This window comes from Tursiops truncatus, chromosome X (assembly GCF_011762595.2).
Source record: "Tursiops truncatus isolate mTurTru1 chromosome X, mTurTru1.mat.Y, whole genome shotgun sequence".
NCBI classification, from domain to species: Eukaryota; Metazoa; Chordata; class Mammalia; order Artiodactyla; family Delphinidae; genus Tursiops; species Tursiops truncatus.
The window spans coordinates 28,785,696-28,811,870 of NC_047055.1; the positions used below are offsets into that span (position 1 = coordinate 28,785,696).

The following is a 26,175-nucleotide window of genomic DNA, read 5'->3' on the forward strand; positions in this document are numbered from 1 at the left end:
CTTATAATTCAAATGTTGGTGCGTTTAATGTTGACCCAGAGGTCTCTGAGACTGTCCTCAGTTCTTTTCATTCTTTTTTCTTTGTTCTGCTCTGCAGTAGTTATTTCCACTATTTTATCTTCCAGGTCACTTATCCGTTCTTCTCCCTCAGTTATTCTGCTATTGATCCCATCTAGAGTATTTTTAATGTCATTTATTGTGTTGTTCATCATTGCTTGTTTCCTCTTTAGTTCTTCTAGGTCCTTGTTAAATGTTTCTTGCATTTTGTCTATTCTGTTTCCAATATTTTGGATTATCTTTACTATCATTATTCTGAATTCTTTTTCAGGTAGACTGCCTATTTCCTCTTCATTTGTTAGGTCTGGTGGGTTTTTATCTTGCTCATTCATCTGCTGTGTGTTTTTCTGTCTTCTCATTTTGCTTATCTTACTGTGTTTGGGGTCTCCTTTTTGCAGGCTGCAGGTTCGTAGTTCCCATTGTTTTTGGTGTCTGTCCCCAGTGGCTAAGGTTGCTTCAGTGGGTTGTGTAGGCTTCCTGGTGGAGGGAACTAGTGCCTGTGTTCAGGTGGATGAGGCTGGATCTTGTCTTTCTGGTGGGCAGGTCCACGTCTGGTGGTGTGTTTTGGGGTGTCTGTGGACTTATTATGATTTTAGGCAGCCTCTCTGCTAATGGATGGGGTTGTGCTCCTGTTGCTAGTTGTTTGGCATAGGGTGTCCAGCACTGTAGCTTGCTGGTCGTTGAGTGAAGCTGGGTGCTGGTGTTGAGATGGAGATCTCTGGGAGATTTTTGCCATTTGATATTATGTGGAGCTGGGCGGTCGCTTGTGGACCAGTGTCCTGAAGTTGGCTCTCCCATCTTAGAGGCACAGCACTGACTCCTGCCTTTCATCCACACAGCTCAGAATAAAAGGGACAAAAAGTAGAAAGAAAGAATTAGTAGAAGTAGAAAGAAAGAAAGAAAGGAGGGAGGGGGAGGGAGGGAGGAAGGAAGGAAGGAGGGAAGGAAAAATAGAAAGAAAGAAAGAAGATAAAGTGAAATAAAATAAAGTAAGATAAAATATAATAATGTTATTAAAATTAAAAATATTTATTAAGAGAAAAAAAATTAAAAAAAAAAACGGACGGATAGAACCCTAGGACAAATGGTGGAAGCAAAGCTATACAGACAAAATCTCACACAGAAGCATACACATACACACTCACAAAAAGAGGAAAAGGGGAAAAAATCATAAATTTTGCTCTCAAAGGACACCTCCTCAATTTGGGATGATTCACTGTCTAAAGGAGGGAAGGAGGGAAAGAAAGAAAGAAAGAAAGAAAAAGGTAAAATATAAAATAAAGTTATTAAAATAAAATATAATTATTAAGAAAAAAATTTTAAAAAACAAAAACAAACAAAAAAAAAAACAGAACCCTAGGACAAATGGTGGAAGCAAAGCTATACAGACAAAATCTCGCACAGAAGCATACACATACACGCTCACAAAAAGAGAAAATGGGGAAAAAATCATAAATCTTCCTCTCAAAGTCCACTTCCTTAATTTGGGATGATTCGTTGTCTATTCATGTATTCCACAGATGCAGGTACATCAAGTTGATTGTGGAGCTTTAATCCGCTGCTTCTGAGGCTGCTGGGAGAGATTTCCCTTTCTCTTCTTTGTTCTCACAGCTCCCAGGGGCTCAGCTTTGGATTTGGTCCCGCCTCTACTTGTAGGTCGCCAGAGGGCGTCTGTTCTTCGCTCAGACAGGACGGGGTTAAAGGAGCCGCTGCTTCGGGGGCTCTGGCTCACTCAGGCTGGGGGGAGGGAGGGGCACGGATGCGGGGCGAGCCTGCGGTGGCAGAGGCTGGCGTGACGGCGTGACGTTGCACCAGCCTGAGGCGCGCCGTGCGTTCTTCCGGGGGAGTTGTCCCTGGATCCCAGGACCCTGGCAGTGGTGGGCTGCACAGGCTCCCCAGAAGAGGAAGTATGGATAGTGACCTGTGCTCGCACGGAGGACCGTTGGTGGCGGCAGCGGCAGCCTTAGCGTCTCATGCCCGTCTCTGGGGTCCGCGCTTTTAGCCGCGGCTCGCGCCCGTCTTTGGAGCTCCTTTAAGCAGCGCTCTTAACCCCCTCTCCTCGCGCACCAGGAAACAAAAAGGGAAGAAAAAGGTCTCTTGCCTCTTCAGCAGGTCCAGACTTTTCCCTGGACTCCCTCCCGGCTCGCCGCGGCGCACCTCACGCTGCCAACCCCAGTTCTCTCCCTGCGCTCCAACCGAAGCCCGAGCCTCAGCTCCCAGCCCCGCCCGCCCCGGCGGGTGAGCAGACAAGCCTCTCGGGCTGGTGAGTGCCGGGCGGCACCGATCCTCTGTGCGGGAATATCCCCACTTTGCCCTCCGCACCCCTGTTGCTGTGCTCTCCTCCGCGGCTCCTAAGCTTCCCCCCTCCGCCACCCCCCTTCTCTCCCCGTGACGGGGCTTCCTAGTGTGTGGCAACCTTTCCGCCTTCATGGCTCCCTCCCACTGGTGCAGGTCCCGTCCCTATCCTTTTGTCTCTGTTTATTCTTTTTTCTTTTTCCCTACCCAGGTACGTGGGGAGTTTCTTGCCTTTTGGGAGGTCTGAGGTCTTCTGCCAGCGTTCAGTAGGTGTTCTGTAAGAGTTGTTCCACGTGTAGATGTATTTCTGGTGTATCTGTGGGGAGGAAGGTGATCTCCGCATCTTACTCTTCCGCTATCTTCCCGGAGGCTCCCCATACAGGTAACTCTTGATTGTTCCAATTTCTCAAAAATTTGGACACATTTACTGTCTCTATAACATCTCTTTCGCGCCGCCCTAGTCTCGAAGCTCCCGCCACTGCTCCTCAGGCCGGGTCCCCGTGGGCTCGTATGATCTTTTAAAATAGGGAAACAAAAACAGGAAATTAAGTTGCCCAAAGAGGTGAATTAACACAAATCCAGTTTTCTTCATTTCAAGATCAAAATTCCCCATGCTAAACTCTACCTTAGAGCAGATTTTTTTTGAGTGCTGGTAGAAGAGATTCTCTCTCAGTAAGACTCCAGTATTTCATGGTCACAAATTTATCATTCCTGCAGGTCTCCAAGTCACTGCCTTTCTGCCCTGAAAGCCCCCAGTGCCACAATAAGCCCTTTAGGACCATCTTAATTTGGGAATTTCATCATTTAGGGGGTCCTATATTGGTTGTATTCCACTTGTTGCAACACTGCGTGCTGCTCATTTTAATGATGTGATTTAAAGATTTTTCAAGATCAGAGCATATGGTCAGCCTCAGTTTTAAAATTGTTGTTTGCGCTAATGATGTACCAAAACACATGCAAGTTCATCCATGACCTCTTGACTGAAAAAGCAGGGAAGACTTCTGTTTGGTCAAGACTTACGGGGATTCTGTACTAGTTGGGAGGTTTGGAAATTGGCTATGTTGATTTGACCCAAATACATTTTGGCTGTCCCGCTGACAATAAATATGTCGATATATCTTTATACATCTTAAATGCTTTCAAAATGACTTAACTTAGAGGTTCAAAAGCCTGAAAAAAGAAAGGCAGCAAAGGACTACTTCGAAAGAGGATACGGAGTTGTGCAGATGGTCCTGTTTTTTTCCCACTGTTTTTAAAAAACGTGACTCAAATGCCCTTGCTAGCACTCTGACAGCAAATATTTGAGAGTGAGAAAAAGGGAAAGAAAATGGATGAGGGATACTTTGCTCATGACTCGAGTGCTTTTAGAGTTTTAAGGTCATAGTTCTGATCTAAAACACTTGAAGGTGTAGCAGAGGAATCTCTCTAGTATCTTCTGAAGTGAGATAAGGTATTGGAGGAAGTTTGGATGCAGAGCCCGTAGAATTTATTGAATTTTCACTGCAGGTTCAAACAACTGTTTTAGGCCTGTGGAAATATCTCAAAACTGTTTCCTTTTCTCTAATCTTATTCTACTGCTATTCAGTCAGCTTTGCTATTAGGTATAGAGGCAGGAAGATGAGGCAGACCCATGACTAGAGAAAGCAGCCACGTTTCTCTGAGAAGCTGCTAGAAATGTTCTGGCATTGAGAGCTGGTTGAGTGAAATGCTTTGGTAGAGCTATGTACACAAGATACTGCTGGAATGTGCACTGTGTAAACATTATTGAATAACTCTAATTTTTGAAGGTTAGAGGAGCTCTCATTTGCCTCTGCAAAGGCGTTAAAGAATAAGTGATCTCAGTGGTGTTGCTTTTAATCACAAGACTAGAAGAAAGATGTGTGTATATGTGAGGGGGCTGGGGAGGTCATGGTGGAACATACTAGAACATGGGACTGATTGAAAATCTTTATTAAAATTCAACTTTTTGATAATTTATGGTGGCTGTACTTATGACACTCCTTGCCATCAGGGCTCAGTTTATATTAGGCTCTTAAACCTTTGCATATGATAGTGATTGGTAAAAATGATGGGAAAATTGTTAATGAATTCTACCATTACTGTCAGTTGAACCACAGACATATTAAAAGGGAATTTAGCATAATACTCTCAAGGTCCATCCATGTTGTCACAAATGGCAAGATTTCATCTTTTTTTCTAATAGGGTTTTATGCTATATAAAATAAGTCAGGCAGAGAAAGATAGATACTATATGATTTCACTCACATGTGGAATATAAAAAACAAGCAAACAGAAACCCCCCAAATAAATTAGCAAACTAAACAAAACAAACACGTAGATACAGAGAACAGAGTAGTGGTTACCAGAGGGGAAGGCGCAGCCAGGAGGGTGAGATGGGTAAAGGGGGTCAACTGTATGGTGATAGATAGAAACTAAATTTTTGGTGGTGAGCACACTGTAGTGTATACAGAAGTGGGAATATAAGGGAGTTCCCCGGTGGTCCAATGGTTAGGATGCAGCACTTTCAGGGCTGGGGTTCAATCCCTGGTTGGGGAACTAAGATGCTGCAAGGTGCGTGCTGCGGCCAAAAAAAAAAAAAGTAGAAACATGATGTTATACGCATGGAATTTATATAATGTTATAAACCAATTTACCTCAATTTTTTATAAAGGGTATTTAGAGGGCAAATTAGGTCACTCTAAAGAATCAATTTTAGGGCTTCCCTGATGGTGCAGTGGTTAAGAATCCTCCTGTCAATGCAGGGGACACGGGTTCAAGCCCTGGTCTGGGAAGATCCCACATGCCACGGAGCAACTAAGCCCACGCAGCACAACTACCGAGCCTGCGCTCTAGAGCCCACGAGCCACAACTAGAGAAAGCCCGCACGCAGCAACGAAAACCCAACACAGCCAAAAATAAATTTTAAAAAAAGAATCAATTTTAAATCATATCCTAATAACTTGATCTCAGTGATTCCACCTATTTGGGTAGATATATTTTTATTAATATGTATAAATATACATAAAATATATAGCTATATCTACTAACTAATATATCTAATTTAAGTAGATTACCTTTTTAAATTGAAGTATAGTTGGTTTACAATGTTGTATTAGTTTCAGGTGTACAGCAAAGTGATTCAGTTATATATATATATATATACATATACATATATATACATACATATATATACATATATATATATAACTGATTCTTTTCCATTATAGGTTATTATAAGATAATGAGTATAGTTCCCTGTGCTATACAGTAGGTCCTTGTTGTTTATCTATTTTATATATAGTAGTATGTATCTGTTAATCCCAAACTCCTAATTTATCACCCCCCCCTTCCCCTTTGGTAACCATAAGTTTGTTTTCTATGTCCCTGAGTCTGTTTCTTCTTGTAAATAAGTTCACTTGTATCATTTTTTCTTAGATTCCACATATAAGTGATATATAATATTTGTTTTTGTCTGACTTCACTTTGTATGATAATCTCTAGGTCCATCCATGTTGCTGCAGATGACATTACTTCATTCTTTTTTATGGCTGAGTCATATATATATATATACACATATATAATATATACATATATTATATATATATAAATATATACCACAGCTCCTTTATCCATTCAGCTGTTGATGGACACTTAGGTTGCTTCCATGTCTTGGCTATTATAAATGGTGCTGCTGTGAACATTGGGGTACATGTGTCTTTTCGAATTAGAATTTTTGTCTTTTCCGGATATATGCCCAGTAGTGGGATTTCTGGGTGATACAGTAGTTCTATTTTTAGTTTTTTAAGGAACCTCCATACTGTTCTCCATAGTAGCTGTACCAATTTACATTCCCACCAACAGTGCCATAGAGTTCCCTTTTCTCCACACCCTCTCCAGCGTTTATTGTTTGTAGATTCTTTGATGATGGCCATTCTGACTGGTGTGAGGTGATACTTCATTGTAGTTTTGATGTGCATTTCTCTAATAATTAGCAATGGTGAGCAACAGATTACTTCCTGAACATGTTTAAACAGGGTTAAAAACAGGGATTGTATGGGGAGAAAAGCACAAACCTTTTTCAACCTGTTTTTCAGGAGCAAGGTAGGGCCTCGTACAGCTTTAACTAGATTCAAGGATTGGCACATTTAAGCTTAGAGTTGAGAAACTATCCTGATTTAGAAGAAAGCACCTGTGAAAGTTGAGTATTGGATTGTAACTATGAGTATTTTCCAGAAACACCTGTCTGCTTTTGCTATAAAATAAATCAGTTAAGACTTAAACATTCTGCAGGCAAATCAGTGGTCACTGGAGGTGGGGGGAGGATTACAAAGGGGCACGAGGAAACTGAAGGGGATGATGGGCATTTTCACTCTCTTGATTGTGGTGATGGGTTCATAAGTGTGTAAAGATATGTCAAAACTCATCAAAATGTACACTTTTGATACGAAATGTGGTTTATCATATATCAATTATGCTTCAATAAGGCAGTTTTTAAAAATAACTTCTGCAGCCTGTGGTACAGCTAGTATTGAAGTGGCCAAGTGCTCCGTCATCACCCAAAGTCCTAGTCTGATCTCCCAGGCTTCAGTCAGGACTCACACAAACTTGGGTCATGGGTCCAGATGCCTGTGGGCATTTACAGTGATGGCAGACAGAGGGGTGTCTTTGATGGGAAAAGGGAGTTGCTTCTGTATTACTCTGTTTTGATTCTTTTCTGGGCCAGTTTGTATCAGCAACTGTGAACTGCTTCCTTTCAATAGTTTGTTATTATCATGTGAGTTTCCTCTTTTTTTTTTTTTTTTTTTTTGCGGTTCGCGGGCCTCTCCCTGTTGTGGCCTCCCGCTATTGTGGCCTCTCGCGTTGCGGAGCACAGGCTCCGGATGCGCAGGCTCAGCGGCCATGGCCCACGGGCCCACGGGCCCAGCCGCTCCGCGGCATGTGGGATCTTCCCAGACCAGGGCACGAACCCATGTCCCCTGCATCGGCAGGCGGACTCTCAATCACTGCACCACCAGGGAAGCCCCGAGTTTCCTCTTTTTAATAAAAAATTTTAATACAAAATTAGCACATTTATTATAAACATTCAAAAATTGAAGCAAGAATACTCCTAATCCATTTCCCAGATGAAATGTTGACAATTTGATGTACATCCTTCCAGACTTTATAGAGAGGTCTGTATGTGGGCGCGTGCACGTGCGCCCACCATGCATGTGTGTTTATATTACTTTTATTACTTTATATTACGTTTACAAAAACAAGATCACATTGCACATTATTATCCTGCAACTTGCTTTTTATTTTTTCCTCTAAAAAGTATCATGGGCGTCCTTCCATGTCAATAAGTACACACCTATGCCTCCCTCCCTCCCTTCCTCCCTTTCTTCCTTCTTTCTCTCCCCCTGCCCCTCCTCCCTCTCCCCCTCCTCCCTCTCCCCCTCCCCCCTCTCCCCCTTCTACCTGTCTTCCTGGTAGGAAGTCTCCTCCCCCTCCCCCTCCTCTTCCTCCTTCATTTTTTGTTAGTTTTGGCTTGAGGCCTCTTTAAGGAAAAAGCATCGCAATAGGAATTCATAATTATCACGCACCTATGCGCCAGGCACCATCTGGTTCATTTTCAGCGATCTGGCAGAAATTGCCAATGACATTGCTGTAGCATTGAAGCCATGGCATATGTAAAAAGCTTACTTCTTGGTACACAGTAGGTCCTCAATATTTAAAAAAAAAAATAAGATTGGAAGGTTAGCTCCCTATTCTGGGAGAGTATTCAAAGATGAAATATTCACAAACATTTCATTTTAAAGCCTGTGACCAGCAGGGGAAGAGAGGAGAAGCAATGTCTAATTTGCTGCTGTTGCTGAAGTTGGGAAAGAGGAATTGGAATTGAGGTTTTTAAAGGAGGCCAGTTTTTTTTTGTTTTTTTTTTTTTTTTGAAAACCAATTGGATCCTCTTGAGAAAGTCAGAAAATAACTTAAATGCTTCCGAATTGAGGTGTAGAGTCCTGTCACTGGAGGGCCGGGTGAGCAAACATCGACCCTAGAGCAGAGGCTGTGGGCAGGCAAGGCAGCAAGGCCTGCAGGTCTGTTTATTTGCACTTCGCAGTGCTTGTAAATTGTTTTCCTTGATTGCCAGCGTCTGAAAAAGCAGATTTCGCATAAGAACCTCAGTTTCTGACCTCTCTGGATTAATAGGAGGATGCGGCCACCCCAGGCCCTCCTTCCCTCACTGGGGGTTCAGATGAGGCACTGGTCTCCGCCTCTGTTCAGTGTTTTTTGCTCGCTGAGACCGTCTTGCTGTCCACTGTGATCATCTGAGTTGTACCCTCTGCTGTAGAATTTACTGCTTATTTTTGCTTCGGTGTGAGATGGAAGTGATAGCCAGTTTTGTTTTGTTTTTTCATGTGAAAAATACAGCACATCAAGCACTATAAAATACCATCTGACTGTTTTCCCTCCAAATTTGAGGAGAACCTTTATTATACTTCAGGAAAGTGGAGAGATCTGGCTAAAATATAGAAACTGTTTCACTGTGTGGAAATCACCCTTGTGAAGGATATGAGGCATATATTTAACCTCAAGAAGTTGATGATTTTTAGTGGGCTTTGTGAGGTTAATCTGAAGTAGAAGGAAAAACTGAAGTTTTTAATAAAATCCATTTATATTGACCATAATTTTAAATGAATGACTACAGGTGCATCTGTTAACACTGTAAGTCAGCAAAAAGTTTTATTAAAACCACTTTGCAAAAAATCATGCAATTCTGAACTTCATTCCTGTGTATACATAGTTGTGACAAAATTGTATCTAAAATGACACTGCAATAAGCAGCTTTGAACATGTTCTTTTCTTATTTTTAATTCTTTCCTTAGCATGAGTTTCTAGAGCAGGTTACTGGACCAAAGGGGATGAACATATTTTATGGTTCTTGGTTTGTTTTGCCAAGTTATTCTAAAAAAAGATGTAATTAATTCTCACTATCTCTAGCAAGATACGAAGGTGCCTAGTTTTTCTTTCTTCCCAAAACTCTCCCAGGAATGGGTTTTTGTAATTTTTATTTATTTGTGTAAAAACTATTAAATGGGATTGTGTATCTTGAAACTAATTAAAATTTAGATGTTTGTATCAGTTAGCTGTTGTCGTATAATAAACCATCCCCAAACTTAGTGGCTTAAACAAAAACCATTTATTATTTCTCACAAGTCTATAGGTTCTCAGGACTGTTCTGCTGATCTGTGGTGGCTGCCTCTGATCTTGACAGGGTTTGCTCAGGTGTCAGCCATCAGTTGGTGGGTTGGCTGGGGGCTGGCTGGTCTAGGACAGCTCATCTGTCACAAGAGGGCTTTTTCATGTGGCCTTTCATCCTCAAGCAGGCTAGCCCAGGATTGTCCTCATGGTATGGCAGGATTCCAGGAGAGTGAGGGCCACTTGACACCTCGTCTTAGAACTAGCACTTGGACACTTCTGCCACATTCTGTTAGGGAAAAAAAAAGGCCGTCTCAAATTCAAGGGCTGGGGAAAAATATACTCTATCTCTTGAGAGCAACAACTCAAAGTCACATTACAAAGCGTGTGGATACAGGGAGGGGTGGAATATTAGGATCATTTTTGCAACTGTTATACTACAACAGTCAATATTGTCCTTCAAACTTGCCATCTTTCAAAGCTTTATACCTGTTCCAGCAATGTACGCACTAATTAAAAAAAAATAATTAGAGCCTTTCTCAGAATCTCCTTGTAAGGGGACTTAGGAACCAATTAAAAAGTCAGTTTGTTCTTTATAGTCGTTCATTTTATCCATCATTCTTTTTTTTTTTTTTTTTTTCTTTTTTGGTACGCGGGCCTCCCACTGTTGTGGCCTCTCCCGTTGCGGAGCACAGGCTCTGGACGCGCAGGCTCAGCGGCCATGGCTCACGGGCCCAGCCACTCCGCGGTATGTGGGGTCTTCCCGGACCGGGACACGAGCCCGCGTCCCCTGCACCAGCAGGCGAACTCTCAACCACTGCGCCACCAGGGAAGCCCCCTATCCAGCATTCTTGATTCTAGATAATTTTTGATGATTTTGAAATATCAAATACACAATAAAAGAATTTCAAAATTGGCCTCCATCAAGGCTATTTAAAAGAATGTAGCTCAGACTTTGAAATCAATCCAAGCGAAGCATTCCAAAGTGTTTAAAACAAAAGCAGTATCACTGGAATAAATGGAGAGCATGACAAACTGGTTACTTTGAAGTGATTAACTATTTTGTGAATATTTTTTCTGGAATATTTTTTAAAGCCTTGCTTTAAATTAGGTTGTATAAATAAATACCTCTTGATTACAGATAAATTTGGGGGTTCAGTATATCTTAATTGAATATCAAATTAATTTTTCTCCTAAAGGAGTTTAGTGTTGACTCTTATTTATGTTGCAAATTGCAGCAAATGGACTGGATTTTGTCTTCATTATGCTCTTTAGATAATGTTTTTGGAGAAGGAGCACATGTTTATTCTCATATCATCCCAGTTCAGTGTTGCTAACATAAGGATTTCTAGAACCTAATATAAGATACTGCTTTTGGTGGCCTTTTTTTTTTTTTGCGGTACTCCAGTCCCGAAGTAGAGAGCAGATTCTCTTTGTCACTCACTAGGAGAGGCTGTCTTCTCTTCCCTTGATCTTAGAGTTCAATTTAGTGAAAGTCGACAGACTGGAGGAATGAGAGTAGATATGTCCGTGTGAGACTTGGAAAGCAGCCTGGACGAAGGATGCTAGATCAGGTACCTGGGTTAGAACTGTCGGCCGGGTGTGTGTTCATGAATGTGCTACGTGTATTTTACCCCGGCCCTGTTTCTGTGCCATCCCCAGCAGGTTTTTCTGGGACTTTACATTTGAGCTCAGTTGTACAATAGACTGGAGATTTGGAATCTTGGAGTGTCAATATATGGGCAAGTCGTTTAATTTTCCTGAATCCATCTGAATTTCCCCATCTCTAAAACAGGCATGAAAATACCTACTCACAGGCTGCTTCAGGAACCAAATGAGACAAAGTAGTATAAGTAATAGCCATAGGGCTTCCCTGGTGGCGCAGTGGTTAAGAGTCTGCCTGCCGATGCAGGGGACACGGGTTCGTGCCCCGGTGCGGGAGGATCCCACATGCCGCGGAGCAGCTGGGCCCGTGAGCCATGGCCGCTGAGCCTGCGCGTCCGGAGCCTGTGTTCCGCAACGGGAGAGGCCACAACAGTGAGAGGCCCGCGTACCACAAAAAAAATAAAATAAAATAAAAAAATAATAGCCATAGCTTATGTTGATTGAGAACTTCCTGTGTGCTGGGCACTATTCTAAGGATTTCCTGTACTCACTCATTTACTCCTTCCTGAAATCCTATTATTTCTATTTTACAGTTAGGGGAACTGAGACACAGTCTTTGGGAACTCTCTGAAACCTCTAAAACACATTAAACAAATGTAAGCTATTGTCTTAATTCTCCCGATAGTATACGTTCCCCTATCAATTTGACCTAAGTCCAGCAAATGGCAGCATTCAAAGTCTAAATCTGCGTTTTGCTCCATTTGTATCAAAATGTTCCCTTTCGCCCTCTAAGGTTTCCCGCAGATACCATGACGGTCACGATGGTGTATGATAATTCAGAGGCAACGGAGCTCTGTGCGGCTCAGCACCTCTACCTCAAGCCCATAGCAAAGTTGATGATCAACGTATTGCTCCCTGAGAGCACGGAACCCATGAGGCCCTTCTCTAACTGGGAAGTTCTTGACCAGCTGAAGAGCCTGATTTGTCCTGACCAGTTCACCACAGTGCGGCTCTCCAAGAGCACTAAGGACTTCATCCGATTTGAGGGGGAGGCTGAAACTCGAAGTTTGGTTCAGATCCTGAAGGCCAAGTTACACGGGAAGATCATCAAGCTAAGCGGTTTGAAAACAGACTTAAGAGTAGTGGCCACAGATGCCCAGGGGGAGTGGGAACACTTCCCCAAAGAAAAGGGGGCACCGTTGGCTGACGGGTCTGAAGAGCAGGACCACGATAAGAGCCCAGATTCCATATACTTCGAAGGCCTGCCCTGCAAGTGGTTTGCACCTAAAGGTTCCAGCGGGGAGAAGCCATGTGAAGAGATCCTTCGGGTGGTCTTTGAAAGTTTTGGGAAGATCAAGAATGTGGATATTCCGATGCTCGACCCCTACCGAGAAGTCATGACTGGTGGGAGCTTTGGGGGGTTCAGCTTCGGCTTGCAGACGTTCGAGGCCTTTATACAGTACCAGGAGTCAACTGACTTTGTAAAGGCCATGGAGTCCCTCCGTGGGATGAAGCTGATGCTTAAAGGAGATGATGGGAAAGCTCTGGCATGTAACATTAAGGTAAGGAACAGCCAGGGGTTTTTAAACAAAATTTCCCACTGTTCGGGTGGTCCTGAGTAAAAGCTAGGAGGAAGCATCTGCAACAAATTTCCTTAGACCCCAGTAGGCTCTGATCAATAGCTAATGTAAAGATTTGTGTTATCGTTAATCAATGGATGATTAGGGGAAAAAATATCATCCTGATTTGAACATTCTTCTGCTATCAGCCATGCTGCCAGCTGTGGTTTGAAAACGATGGTTGTTATAGTCTGGGGCTCTGCCCCAGCTTCTTGGGGGCATCAAAGGATTCTTCATGGTCCTTATGGAAGTATCTCAGATACTTATTCCATTTGACAAGTTGCCAGGAGAGAGGGCAACATGCAGCTTGAATCCACGAGGAGAGCAGTTTACTCCCTCTTTGCTACTGGGGTCACAATTTATTATATATTCCTGTTGTCTGTCAGGTAAATTGCTGAAACAAAATCCCAACAAACCTGGATCCTTTCCTTTCAGAGTCAGCCTGTCTATGCAGGCATGTCACTTCATCACTGTCTGAATGCCTGGTCACCTCCTTCTTGAAGCCTTAATTCAGCAGAAGAAAAGATGCAGCTAAACCCTCCTTTTTCTCTATATCAGTCTTTAGTGTGAATTTGGACTTTCAGCTTCGGTAGCTTCGTGTGTGTGTGTGTGTGTGTGTGTGTGTGTGTGTGTGTGTGTGTGTATGTGGGTTAAAATATATATTTGAAAATTATGAGCTATTCAGTCCGACAAAAGATACAGCAAATACTATAATGACCGCCCATGTACCACTGCCCAGCTTAAAAAATAAAGCATTACCAGTGGTATGAGAACATGCTCCCCTCTGTGTACCATTCTCAGTCTCAGGCCCCTCCCTCCCCTCAAAGGTAACCATGATGGTGAATTTGGTGTTTATCACTCATGCATATTTAAATAGCTACTTCTGCCTCCATTTATTTTTTAGGCAAGTTTATTTGTAGCACCTCAATCTGACTTCCACTTTATTTAGAGATTTGCAAAGTTGTTTAATAATCACTGTAGTCAGATCTTGTATCTCATTTGGTCAATTTTCTTACATCTTTGCTCTCCCACCCTCCTCTCACCCATTTTTGGACTCTTTTTGTCTCTGGTGATTAAAAAATACGTTAACTCAGTTAATCACTATAACAAACCAGAGGCAATATACTCACATCCCTTAGAACTTGCATCCATCACGGCACTGTGATGCCGCCTATGGCTGTCAAGTGAGCTCCTCAAGGGTTCTGCCAAAGAAAATTCTAGAGCCCCACAAGGACTGTTTGGCAGGTAACTGAGAAGCAGTGGAACAGTCTGGGTGCTGGGATGCAGAGAAGGCATTTTTAATTCATTTGGTTTGGCACTGCCACATACAAATTAGTTTTATCTCTCTGGCCTTCGACACACCCAGCCAGCGGGCAAACTTTTCTAATGAAACTTTGAATTGTTTGGGGGCAGGTTATGTTTGATACAACCAAACACTTCAGTGAAGGAGCTATAAGGAGGAGAAATCAAGAAAGGCTGAAATTACAAGAGCTGGAGGAAGAAAGGAAAAAAAAGAAGAGAGAAGAGGAAGAGGCTGAAAGGTGAGGAGACCAACTTCAATGAAGAGGGTTTTTTTAAACTTTTGATTTATGGATTAATCCCTTCAGGTGAATGGCTGCGGGGAGGAGAAATTGGTACAGTCTTTCCACTGTGCTGTTACAAAACCAAAAGAGAAAGCAGTTGAAAGCAAGAGACTTAAAAAGTATGCTTGTCAGGAAGAACAAGTAATGAAGAATTGTGGGACCAGCCAGATTAAGATGTCTGGGAGGAAATGGTCATTAAAAAAAAAAAAAAAGACCAGGAAATTTTAGAGTGAAAATTCTAGCAGTTTACCTAAATTTACCAAATTTTACCTTACCTATCAATTGAAATTTTGGGGAAAAATTCTTTTTAGGTCTGGAAAAGATTTTCTTCCATAAAATGATCAATAATCAATCTAACCCACAGGCCAGAAGGCATGGATTTGTTGAGACTGTTTTTCTCGTGGGCCCAAGTTCTTTCTGTGAATCTGAGGAGCCTCTCTATTTACTTCTTTGAGTTTATCATCGTTCCCCAGTTTAGGAGCTTGAGACTAGAAAGGGCTATTGGATCGCCAAAGGTTTGCTAAGAAGGGACAAATGGTCCAGAACCACAGGGCTCCCCAAACCAGTTTTACCTCCCGGCTCCTCCCCTTGCATGTTTATTCTTCCAGTCTTTTATGCAAATTATAGCCATTCAAAAGAGGAGTTTAAGAGTACCCTTCCATCTTCCTCTCACTTTTTTTGGCTGGCGGAGTGCCAGGAGTTACTTGAGGTCACGTCTGTGAAACCTGGCCAGAAGCTGAGCCCAGTCAAGGTAACGATTCCCCCCAAATTTCCAGATTGACCATGCAGCTTAGCTAATCCTCCAGTTTTTGGCTAAGCCCTCCCTCAGGCCACTGTCCTTTTTTCCCCCTTTTCCATGTTTCCATGAGGGCCTACCCGAAACAGCTGAAATTTTCAGAACATGGCAGAACAATAAGGCCGTGTGCTTCTACGCCAGTCTCTTTTTATGGTGGTGCACTCTGTTAAGTAGTATGCACCGAAGACCAGTTCTCACCTTTATTTTCTGAGTGCCTTGACTTACTGTCATTTGCCCCTGTGGCACCAACTCACGGAAGGTTTTGATCTCAAGAGAAAAGGAATCTTCGCTGTGAAAGCTGGGTCCAGTAGCCCCTGCTGATGGTTTGAGAAGATGGAGGCTAGAGGCCTCTCCTTTGAATTCAGTTGCTTTCTTCTTCTTTTTTTAATACTCTCTGCATGAGGTCTCCTATACATGTTTCTAACTCATCAACTTAGTTATGCGTTGTCGGGCCCTGGCAGGGGGACGGGAGTGGGAAGGGCGGCAAATGACTGATAAATACCTTCTGAAGGGTTGACTCTGTTAATCATTATCCAGAAAGAGAAAAGAGGAGGAGAGGAAAGCCCAGGAAAAGAGGAGAAAGGCCAGAGTCAGGAGGCACGCCCTGAAGGAAAGAGACAGACACCGGCAAAGGAGACAGAAGGACAGTGCCAAAGCGGAGCCCCGTCAGGGGCCCAGCTCTTCCGAGGACTGGGAAGAGAGGAAGGGCCTGCTGGCCAGGAGGCGGCTGGAGGCCCTCCGCCTGCTGCGGGCGCTCCTGAGGAAAATCGCAATAAGGCCCTTGCCCCATTGTTCCTCGCTTTGGGTAGGTACTGACCTTTCTGAGACACGACCTTTACTTTTTTTTTTTTTTGTGGTACGCAGGCCTCTCACTGTTGTGGCCTCTCCCGTTGCGGAGCACAGGCTCCAGACGCGCAGGCTCAGCGGCCACAGCTCATGGGCCCAGCCGCTCCGCGGCATGTGGGATCCTCCTGGGCCGGGGCACGAACCCGTGTCCCCTGCATCCGTAGGCGGACTCCCAACCACTGCACCACCAGGGAAGCCCACGACCTTTACTTTTAAACAATGGCCTATCCTTTAAACAGCACACGTGGAAGGCTCACTGTATTCATTGGGGTTTATTTTCAATAGGCTGTTCTCTAATAACCCCAATTGTGCATTTACCAAAGGGATACCCAGATTTTCTGAAGGCGTTGGGTCTCACACCCCCTTCCCCACCCCCACCCCCAACCATCTGGCACACACACACTTTGTGTTTCTAAACTTTAGGATGGTTTCACCCGGGGCGATATAGCTCATGCATCTACTTTTGTAAGTTCCTAATTGAGGTAACAAAAAATGCATGGGGGAAGAAATGGGTGGTGGGGGTGTTGGGTTTGTAGTCCTCCATTAATTTTCATTGGCGATTCATCTGTGACAGGTTTGGATGCGAAGGGAGAACCTTGAACAGAGACCTTGGTGGAGCAAGCTCCTGTTAGTCTAGTCCTTTTTAAAACTATTTATTTATTTATTTTTGGCTGTGTTGGGTCTTTGTTGCTGTGCGCGGGCTTTCTCTAGTTGTCGCAAGCGGGGATGACTGTGTTGTGGTGTGCGGGCTTCTCATCGTGGTGGCTTCTCTTGTTGCAGAGCACGGGCTCCATGCATGTGAGCTTCAGTAGTTGTGTCACGCAGGCTCAGTAGTTGTGGCTTGTGGGCTCTAGAGCTCAGGCTCAGTAGTTGTGGCACGTAGGCTCAGTAGTTGTGGCTCGCAGGCTCTAGAGTGCAGGCTCAGTAGTTGTGGCACATGAGCTTAGTTGCTCTGTGGCATGTGGGATCTTTCCGGACCAGGGCTCGAATCCGTGTCTCCTGCATTGGCAGGTGTATTCTTAACCACTGCACCACCAGGGAAGTCCCTTAGTCTAGTCTTATACTATTTGCTAAGGAATGTCTCACATCACAGGCCAATTGTTTTGCTTGGAGAGTTTCAGTTTCGGAAGTTTTTTGTTCTCCCACTTACTGGCCTCCTAAAGATAACCAGACTCAGCAGATGTCCCAGAGTAAAGGCCAGAAAGGCCTCCCAAAGTGTTAATTTAAAAAGCCATATTCAGTGTTCTTAAATATGAAAAGTGAATGGCATTCGTTTTATTTTTTTTTAATTTATTTATTTTATTTCTTTATTTTTGGCTGAGTTGGGTCTTTGTTGCTGCACACGGGCTTTCTCTAGTTGCGGCGAGCGGGGGCTGCTGTTCGTTGTGGTGCGTGTGCTTCTCATTGCAGTGGCTTCTCGTTGCAGAGCACGGGCTCTAGGCGTGCGGGCTTCAGTAGTTGTGGCACGCAGGCTCAGTAGTTGTGGCTCTCGGGCTCTAGAGCACAGGCTCAGTAGTTGTGGCACGTGGGCTTAGTTGCTCCGTGGCATGTGGGATCTTCCTAGACCAGGACTCGAACCCGTGTCCCCTGCATTGTCAGGCAGATTCTTAACCACTGCACCACCAGGGAGGTCCCGTGGCATTCATTTTAGATAGAGCTAATTTTATGTGTATTTGCCATCTCAGCTTTTTGTTCTCATTGGTGTGGCCAATCAAACTGCATGAAATCAGGATCAGAAAAACCTCACATTTCCCTTTACAATAAGGTGAGCTTGATCTTTTTTAGTTTACCTTAATGACTGCCAAGGGTGACTCCTCTTGAAGAATTTCTCTCTTTAAATATGTGTGGTGCCTAATTCTTGGCCTCATCAATACCTTACACTGATTATGCAGTCCGCAGGTTCTAATTCCAAGTCCTGGGTAAGCTCTGTGCCCTGATTTGTGCCAGGTGTCAGTGGGAGCTCAGTACAAGCTCTCCCAGCGAGATAGGGCCCATGTGTAGGACCTTTCACCTGCCCTGCAGTCGTGCAGAGCAGAGAGCACCACAGAGAGAACCACTGTCACAGCCATATTTTCTACTTGCTGTCTTGTTTCCAACTGGGGCGGGTGAGGTGGGCAGCTCAGGGTCATGCCCCTCTGCAATCCATGGGAAGAAGCTGGACTATAGCCCAGAAAGCCCTTTGTTTATCTTTTTCAAAGGCAGCTGACCCTTTTAGACACACATTTCACCCATCAGTCTTTTCTTGTTCTAGGACTGTAGCCCCAGGGAGGGCTCTAGAGCATTTCTTATGCCTCTTCATGTCCCCAGCCCCTAGCACAATACCTGGAACAGTAAGTAGACTCATCCATTTGTGAACAAAGGAAAAAGGGTCATGTGCTTTTAAAAAAATTTTTAAAAATTGAAGTATAGCTGATTTACAATGTTGTGGTAATCTCTGCTGTGCAGCAAAGGGACTCAGTTATATACATACAGATGTTCTTTTTTTAAATATTCTTTTCTATTATGGTTTATCACATGATATTGAATCTAGTTCCCTGTGCTATACAGTGGGACCTTGTTGTTTATCCATCCTATATATAATATTTCATATCTGCTAAGCCCACATTCCCAGTCCTTCCCTCCTCCACCCCCCGCCCCCTTGGCAACCACAAGTCTGTCCTCTATGTCTGTGAGTCTCTTTCTGTTTTGTAGATGGTTTGTTTGTGCTGTATTTTAGATTCCACATATGAGTGATATCATATGGTATTTGTCTCTCTTTCTGACTGACTTCACTTGGTATGAAAATCTCTAGTTGCACCCACGTTGCTGCAAATGGCATTATTTTGTTCTTTTTTGTGGCCGAGTAGTAGTCCATTGTATATATGTACCGCATCTTCTTTATCCATTCATCTGTCAATGGACATTTAGGTTGTTTCCATGATTTGGCTTTGTAAATAGTGCTGCTATGAACATAGGGGTGCATGTACCTTTTTTTTTTAAACATCTTTATTGGGGTATAATTGCTTTACAAAGGTGTGTTAGTTTCTGCTTTATAACAAAGTGAATCAGTTATACATATACATATGTTCCCATATCTCTTCCCTCTTGCATCTCCCTCCCTCCCACCCTCCCTATCCCACCCCTCCAGGCGGTCACAAAGAACCAAGCTGATCTCCCTGTGCTATGCGGCTGCTTCCCACTAGCTATCTACCTTACGTTTTTTAGTGTGTATATGCCCATGACTCTCTCTCGCCCTGTCACAGCTCACCCTTCCCCCTCCCCATATCCTCAAGTCCGTTCTCCAGTAGGTCTGTGTCTTTATTCCTGTCTTACCCCTAGGTTCTTCATGACATTTTTTTTTCTTCTTAAATTCCATATATATGTGTTAGCATACGGTATTTGTCTTTTTCTTTCTGACTTACTTCACTCTGTATGACAGACTCTAGGTCCATCCACCTCATTACAAATAGCTCAATTTCGTTTCTTTTTATGGCTGAGTAATATTCCATTGTATATATGTGCCACATCTTCTTTATCCATTCATCCGATGATGGGCACTTAGGTTGTTTCCATGTCCTGGCTATTGTAAATAGAGCTGCAATGAACATTTTGGTACATGACTCTTTTTGAATTTTGGTTTCCTCAGGGTATATGCCCAGTAGTGGGATTGCTGGGTCATATGGTAGTTCTATTTGTAGTTTTTTAAGGAACCTCCATACTGTTCTCCAGAGTGGCTGAACCAATTCACATTCCCACCAGCAGTGCAAGAGTGTTCCCTTTTCTCCACACCCTCTCCAGCATTTATTGTTTGTAGATTTTTTGATGATGGCCATTCTGACTGGTGTGAGATGATATCTCATTGTAGTTTTGATTTGCATTTATAGTTTTGTCTGGGTATACGAAGGGTCATGTGCTTTTGAAGGTATGTAAACCGGGGTGCCTTCTAACATAAAGACGGGCACAGACCTAATGAAAGCAGCTCCTGTTAGACCGAGACATTTAATTTAGCACCTCCTGTTTCTTCAGTGTGATATTGTTCCTAATTTCAATCTATCCTAGGTGTAGTTAGAAACCTCTTCAGAACAATGCTAGAAAGCCCAATTTTCTTTGAAAATTTTAGTCTGTTTAGTTTTTCATGTGAGATTTTTAACCTTTTTCTTTGAAGGGGTCTATACAATTTAACCCACGGGAGGTAGATGTTGCAGTCTCCAAAGCTAATCGTGCTCCGGGGACCACACTGGGAGCTCTGAAGAAAGAAGAGTTAAACACTCAGTATCTTCAAAATCAGGAGGAAATGCCAAGATATCAGGTTTCCAAGTCAGATAACAAGCGAAAACAAAAAATGAAGGAAAGAGCTACGGCTCACTTACGTAAATCTTCCCACTACCTTGGGGAAAAAAAATTAAGATATTCAGCTAGAAAAGAGAGAACTGGAAAATTATTAACCAATGAATACAATCACAGTTTGCTCCCTGATGGGAATTCTTTGCAAATTGCCATGATTCAAGGTCAATCTCTTGCGAAAGAAGACTACCATGGTTCTAATAAATCCTATTCTTCCAGATTAGTTGAGAGAGACCATGGCAGGAAACAGAAGATCTATGAAACAGATGAATTTATTGACTATCTTCTTAACTATTATCACACTCCAAAATATGCCCGTATCTGCCTAGAACCAAGTCACATAACAAGCACATGTCAGTGGCACAGGGCCGTCCATGCGAAAGGAAGTGGATTTCAAATCAATTTGAGAAAACATAAGCGTCATTTAACCAGTTTGAGCCAAATGCAAAACCTAGATAGGAGAGAACAGGTGCAAGAAGACGATTCCTGCACAAAGATTTGTACTCAGGATCCTGAGCATAAAGCACAAAAGAGGGGAAAAGTGGATTATGCCAAAGAGTGTAGAATGTTTAAGGGGTTTAAACATCATTGCAAGGACACAGTATGTGAAGCTGGTGATCGGCCATCCCCAGCTTTTGGAAAGAGCCATCTGTTGGAACAGACTCATGCTTACCAGGTCCAAGATTCCATATCCACAAGTCAAAGCCAAGTTTCCTCGCCCAACAGGTCAGCAGACTTTGATTTGAGGTTGACAGATTTCTTAGAGGAAATTAGCAGTGATTCTGAATGTTTCAGTGAAATCCTTAGTATAAACAAAGAGGAGAAAGAGAAATCTGTGGCCACATATGATAGCTCCCCAGAAAAGGGATCTCTTGACACTGATGAAATCATCACTTGCGATCCAGAAATTAGGTCAAGTCAGCAAACCTTGTACTCAGAGTGGAAACATGAGGAGGAAAAATACTCTAAATACGAGCTTAGGAAACCAGGCAAGAGGTCCAATTATGAACTGAGATGTTCATGGCTTGAGGGTGAAAACAGTTCTATTAGAGATGAGAAGAGCAACAGCAAAAAGAGTGAAATATTGGCCCCCAAATACTTATTTGATAAAAGCTACCACCACGAATCCAGTGCCAGTGATCAATTAGACACTGTCACAAGAAAGAGGATGCAGTTTAGTGATAGTACATTTAACCAGAAAGTGAACTATAGGCCCTTTCATGTGCCAATAACATCATCAAAAAGTGCTAATGCTTCCTATTTGGGGGATTTTCCCAAAAGAAGAGAGGCTCCACGGAAGTCAGAATATAACCAGGATGCAAGGAGGTTTAAAAGATATGAGAATTCTGAAGATTTCATGCTGAATTCTGATAATTACTATACCAGACATAACAGTCAGGAGCACGTTGACTACGGAAGCTATTTAGGAAACAACCACGCTAGTTCTTTATATTTTCAAATGTTTTGAAGGTCTCTTAGATCAGGAAACTCTTACTCACAATAAAAATGTGCAAGAAGAAGATTTCAGACCAAATGTAGCTATGTAGTTAGCAACTACAGAGCAAGAGAGCAACACTTCGGAGCACGAGCAAGGTCAAATGCAAAACCTTGTTTCTCTTGCCAAAGGATAAAGCATAGATCTAAGTGTGTGTGTGTGTTGCAGGTGTGTTGGCAAACTTTGGAAACACAAAACATCCAGATTCTGAAGGTTGGTAAAACAATGTGCTTGCAAAACTTCCTTATCCAAGGACAGACATTTCTACAGTTCGATTGCAACTTCAATTCGGTGCCGTCAAAGGAGCAAATTAACGCCGAGAGGAGTGAAGGTAGCCCTCGATGGCTCTTCAGCGGTCATAACATTATCATTTAGCATCATTTATCTTCAGAGGGAATGGCAGTGAATGAATAATGATCTTTTTACTTGTTCTTTAATTTGGTCAGAACACCATGTGCAGCAACAAACTTTCCTGACTTTTATCTAGAAATACCTATAGATAAGAGGAGAGATGACACCTAGAACATATGATAGACTTCTTCATGACATTAGACAGTTCCATGAGCATCTACTAGAAAGAAATTAATCTTATTAATATGTTCATAGGACTTAAAGAGTTGTCCTTTTAGAAACAAAGCCTTGGAAGAAGAATCTGAAAGGGGCTCAGATCGTCCTTTGAGGTTTACACAGATAGTGGACCATTAGCAGAGTTGTTTTTTTGGAAGAACCCCATGTCATTCCCTCCTAGAAAAGCAACAGGATTGAAGCGATATAACGTGGGATTTGCCAAAGGAAATATTGAACGATCATGGGGCACCAGTAATGGCACTTGGGAAGAGAGGACATGACAGTATTCCATTTCAGGTTATGTAATCCTTTCACTCAGGGTTGGGTGACATCAGTTTGTAAAAAGCCACTGAATATCCCAAAACTGACTTTTATAAAACAGTAACAAGTGCCTCCTCGATCCTCAATAATGTCATGGAGTTAGGAAGAGTCATGGGTAAAGCCCATAGTTTTCTAGCGGGGGAAAAATTGTATGTGTGCCGGATTTGTAAACTCTTAACATAAGCAATTTATCTTTTTACCTACTGGTTTTGGACTCCTTGAATATGTTTTTAAATTGAGATATTTTATAGATTCGTAAAGACATACATCTTAATGCAGTGCATGTTCTATTGAAAGCTCGGCTGATTCATTCTGCCTTATATTGGATTTAGGACCTCAGGGGGCAGTAGATGACTTTTTTTCTTCCAGGAAAGCTATAGCTGACATGGCAATTGAAGACCTCAATGAGATTAGATTGCCTGCAGTGGGGAAAAGGTGATTTTAATCCACTGAAGTAGTGGAAGGCAACATTTTCATATGACATGATTCATTTCAAATAGTCCTAACTTGATAGTCCATAGAAAAGTACCAGGCTGGTAAAGCCAAGGTAGGATGCCAGTCCTTGTGGTTGCCCAGAATGACGAGGCACGATGTGTGCTCATAACCACCCTCTTGAGCAACCTGATATCTGAAATGGCTATAAAATCTTCTAATTGATCTAAAGTAAGAGCCACAAGTTGTTTCATTGATCTCCTCTAATAGCATTTAATAGAGGTATGCCAGTACAAGCAAAAGTTCAGAAAAGAATGTAACATAGCAGATTGATTATACTTATTATCAATGAATGATTTGTTGGCTCCCTTATATTCAATTCCACTTGCAAGCCAGTGACTCTGCCATCAAAACCAGGCTTGTCTTGTCTAATCTGAAACATTGCTTCTAGGGCGAGTGCCTTTTCTCCTCTGAGGGCTAGCAGTGATTATTAACGTTCAGAGGACTGTTGTCCGGAGTAGGCTTTTAAACTACTAACAGCTTGTATTTTGTCAGACAACTTCTGGTAACCAGGTATTATTCTCCTCCAATGAGACCCCCACCTCCTTATTTTTTCATGTTTCGTGCCCTTGAAACAAAGAGCATTATGGGTTTGTAATGGAAAGCAGCTATGCTTGTTTTGAAAAAGAAAAAACACCAACTCAATCTCTTCTGTCATTTGATAATTTTTCTTTGCAGAGATTTTAGGCGTGAAAACAATTTGCTGCTCAGTAACCAGACATAAAAAAATAAATTGCAGAATACAGCATGTGCAATTAAAAATTTTTTTTTGTATAATAGAACTGGTGCTAAGTCACTTCTATATAATATTTTGGTCTTGTTTTGTTTGCTAAATACCATCCTGGGACCTAGAAGAAAGTAAAATTACTGGTTTTATGTTTACTTTCCGTACAACCTTGGATTTTTATGTCTCGTGGTAATGCATTCTAGATTTGAGTAAACCTCTTTTTTGGGGGGGGTGTAGGCCTTAAACAAGGAAGAGAACAATTTATCCTGAACTTTTCAAATGAATTGGCTTAGTAAGGAATGAAACAGAGCCGAAAATGTTGTAATCACTTTCTGTTAACATTGTTATTCTTTGTTGTGCTGTTGTTTAAGTGGTGCAGAAGTATTTTCTCATATCGTTTTCCTATGTCCCATTAAGTGAGGGCCTGAAGTTTAAGCTGTGTCTTTTAAAATAGATGTTTTTCCTTGTACGTGCTAATAGTGCTTTAAGAAAGCTAAAACTCTGTCAGTGCGTTTTTGTTCAATTTGTTTGAATTTCTCAGGGTAGAAAGCCATGTAACCTGGTAATTTGGAAAATAAGAACCAAATAAATGTATTTTCACTTGTCACAAGACTGTTCAAAATGTTAACTTCTAAATGCTGATAATTCCACTTTGGGGGGTTGGGATTTCTACCCGTGGTATGCTGCTTTGCACTAACGTTGTTGATCCTTTTTGTCATTTGCATTGGTAGAGAAATAATACATATTTGATTTTCAGATATATTAAAAATAAAGTCATAGAGTCTTTGTTCATTGACCGCATGTACTGGCTAGAAGGTTGCACACCTGCAGTAACATTCTCTATGAAAATATATGTCTGGTTTCAGTGGTTTCGAGGCAACTTCCCCAGTTTATGGTAATTGCCTGTCAGAGCTCATGAAACCACAGTTGTGTTTTCATCTTGGATAAATTAAAATCATGGTATTTGGACTCAAGACTATTCTCCCTTCAGCAAAGGTTGTAGTTCTTTAAAGGTAGCAAAACGGACTCCACAGAATTTCATCTCATCCCTTCAGGCCTTGCCTTGGTAGAAGTGTTGAAGTTACTCAACATCCAGAAACAAGTCAGAGACATGGGGGGCTTCAGTGATCAGTCTTTGACCTTGCAAGCTTTAGCTGTATTTTCACATGAAATGTACAGCAAACTGCCTCTAAGCATCCCTAACAAAGGCGGACTGTACCTTAGAGAACAACTGGGCACTTTAGAGCTGAAAGGGTTCTTGTTGGGTTCAAAGAGCTCTTTCTGAGACAGCAAGGGCTGTTCTTGCTTGTTCTAGATTGAGGATTTGCATGAAGTTTGGCCCTCTGAGGTAAGGTGAACAGGACATTGTGTAGAGAGGCCACAGATACCACAAACGCATAGTGAATGCTGCTTCTGACCCACAGATGCTGGGACTGAGAACAGTGTATCTGGGCAGGGGCCAGAAGCAAGCAGGTGGGGAGCAAACAGCGGACCCTTCCCCCGCTGAAACCACCACTCCCTCATCTTCTTAAATGGCGCCTTTTACATAGTATGGCTTACCCGACTATGCGAACTGGATTTGAGTTTTTAGATCAAAGTCCTGCCTGATGGTAATATCACTTTACCTGTAATCAATACAATGTTGATTTAGTTCTGAATGGAGGGGAATCCGGCTATTTGGGATTGAAGCTTTTAACCAGGCTCTGGATGTTTTCCTCCTGGCATCAGACAACTGTTTAACTTAGTAAAAGGAATAGCCTAATCTTCACATCTAAATGAGATTTCAGGCTGCAAAGGTGGCCCAATTTCTCTCTCCCTCCCCTTCCCCCATAGCATATGGCCTAACAGGTTGCTTGGCACAAAACGGGCAACTCGAATATTTGTTGAATGAAAACTAGTTGGGGAAAAGGACACATTTAAAAACAACAAAAACAGGCAATATGGTTTGAGAACGTAAAAGCTGGAAAGCTTTTGAGCCCTCTTTGATTCAGGGAGTACTTCCTTTGTAAGAAAAGTCTGCCAATTTTAACACTAAAATGGCAGAACACTAATACTCAGGGTGATAGGTTGTCTGTGTTTATACAACCAACTGCACGTGCAAATCTGATATCCTTCTTTCGGCACAAAGTGAATCAACTTTACTACTATAAGGATTCCTGAACACTTTACTAATCCGATGATACATTACAGCAAAAACAAAACCTGCCTTGGCACTCGGCAACAGTCTTCACTAGAGTTACTCCTTAGTGACCTTGCCGTAGACCTCAAGGTGG

General features: G+C 42.5%; 1 protein-coding gene across 1 annotated transcript; it reads left to right on the top strand.

Moving 5' to 3' along the window:
* The first annotated feature begins 2,506 nt into the window (after positions 1-2,506).
* On the top strand, positions 2,507-24,686 carry LOC101329867 (A-kinase anchor protein 17B). The gene is made up of 5 exons (XM_019949595.3): positions 2,507-2,734; positions 11,927-12,695; positions 14,166-14,293; positions 15,669-15,936; positions 20,122-24,686. The coding sequence occupies exons 1-5, from the start codon at positions 2,652-2,654 to the stop codon at positions 21,766-21,768; spliced, it is 2,895 nt and encodes a 964-aa protein (XP_019805154.3). The 5' UTR covers positions 2,507-2,651; the 3' UTR covers positions 21,769-24,686.
* Positions 24,687-26,175: the final 1,489 nt, after the last annotated feature.

Coding starts and splice junctions, on each gene's coding strand:
- LOC101329867 (XM_019949595.3), top strand. CDS start 2,652: ATGTATTTCTGGTGTATCTGTGGGGAGGAAGGTGATCTCCGCATCTTA. Junction 12,696..14,165: donor CTCTGGCATGTAACATTAAG/GTAAGGAACAGC, acceptor GTTTGGGGGCAG/GTTATGTTTGATACAACCAA. Junction 14,294..15,668: donor GAAGAGGAAGAGGCTGAAAG/GTGAGGAGACCA, acceptor ATCATTATCCAG/AAAGAGAAAAGAGGAGGAGA.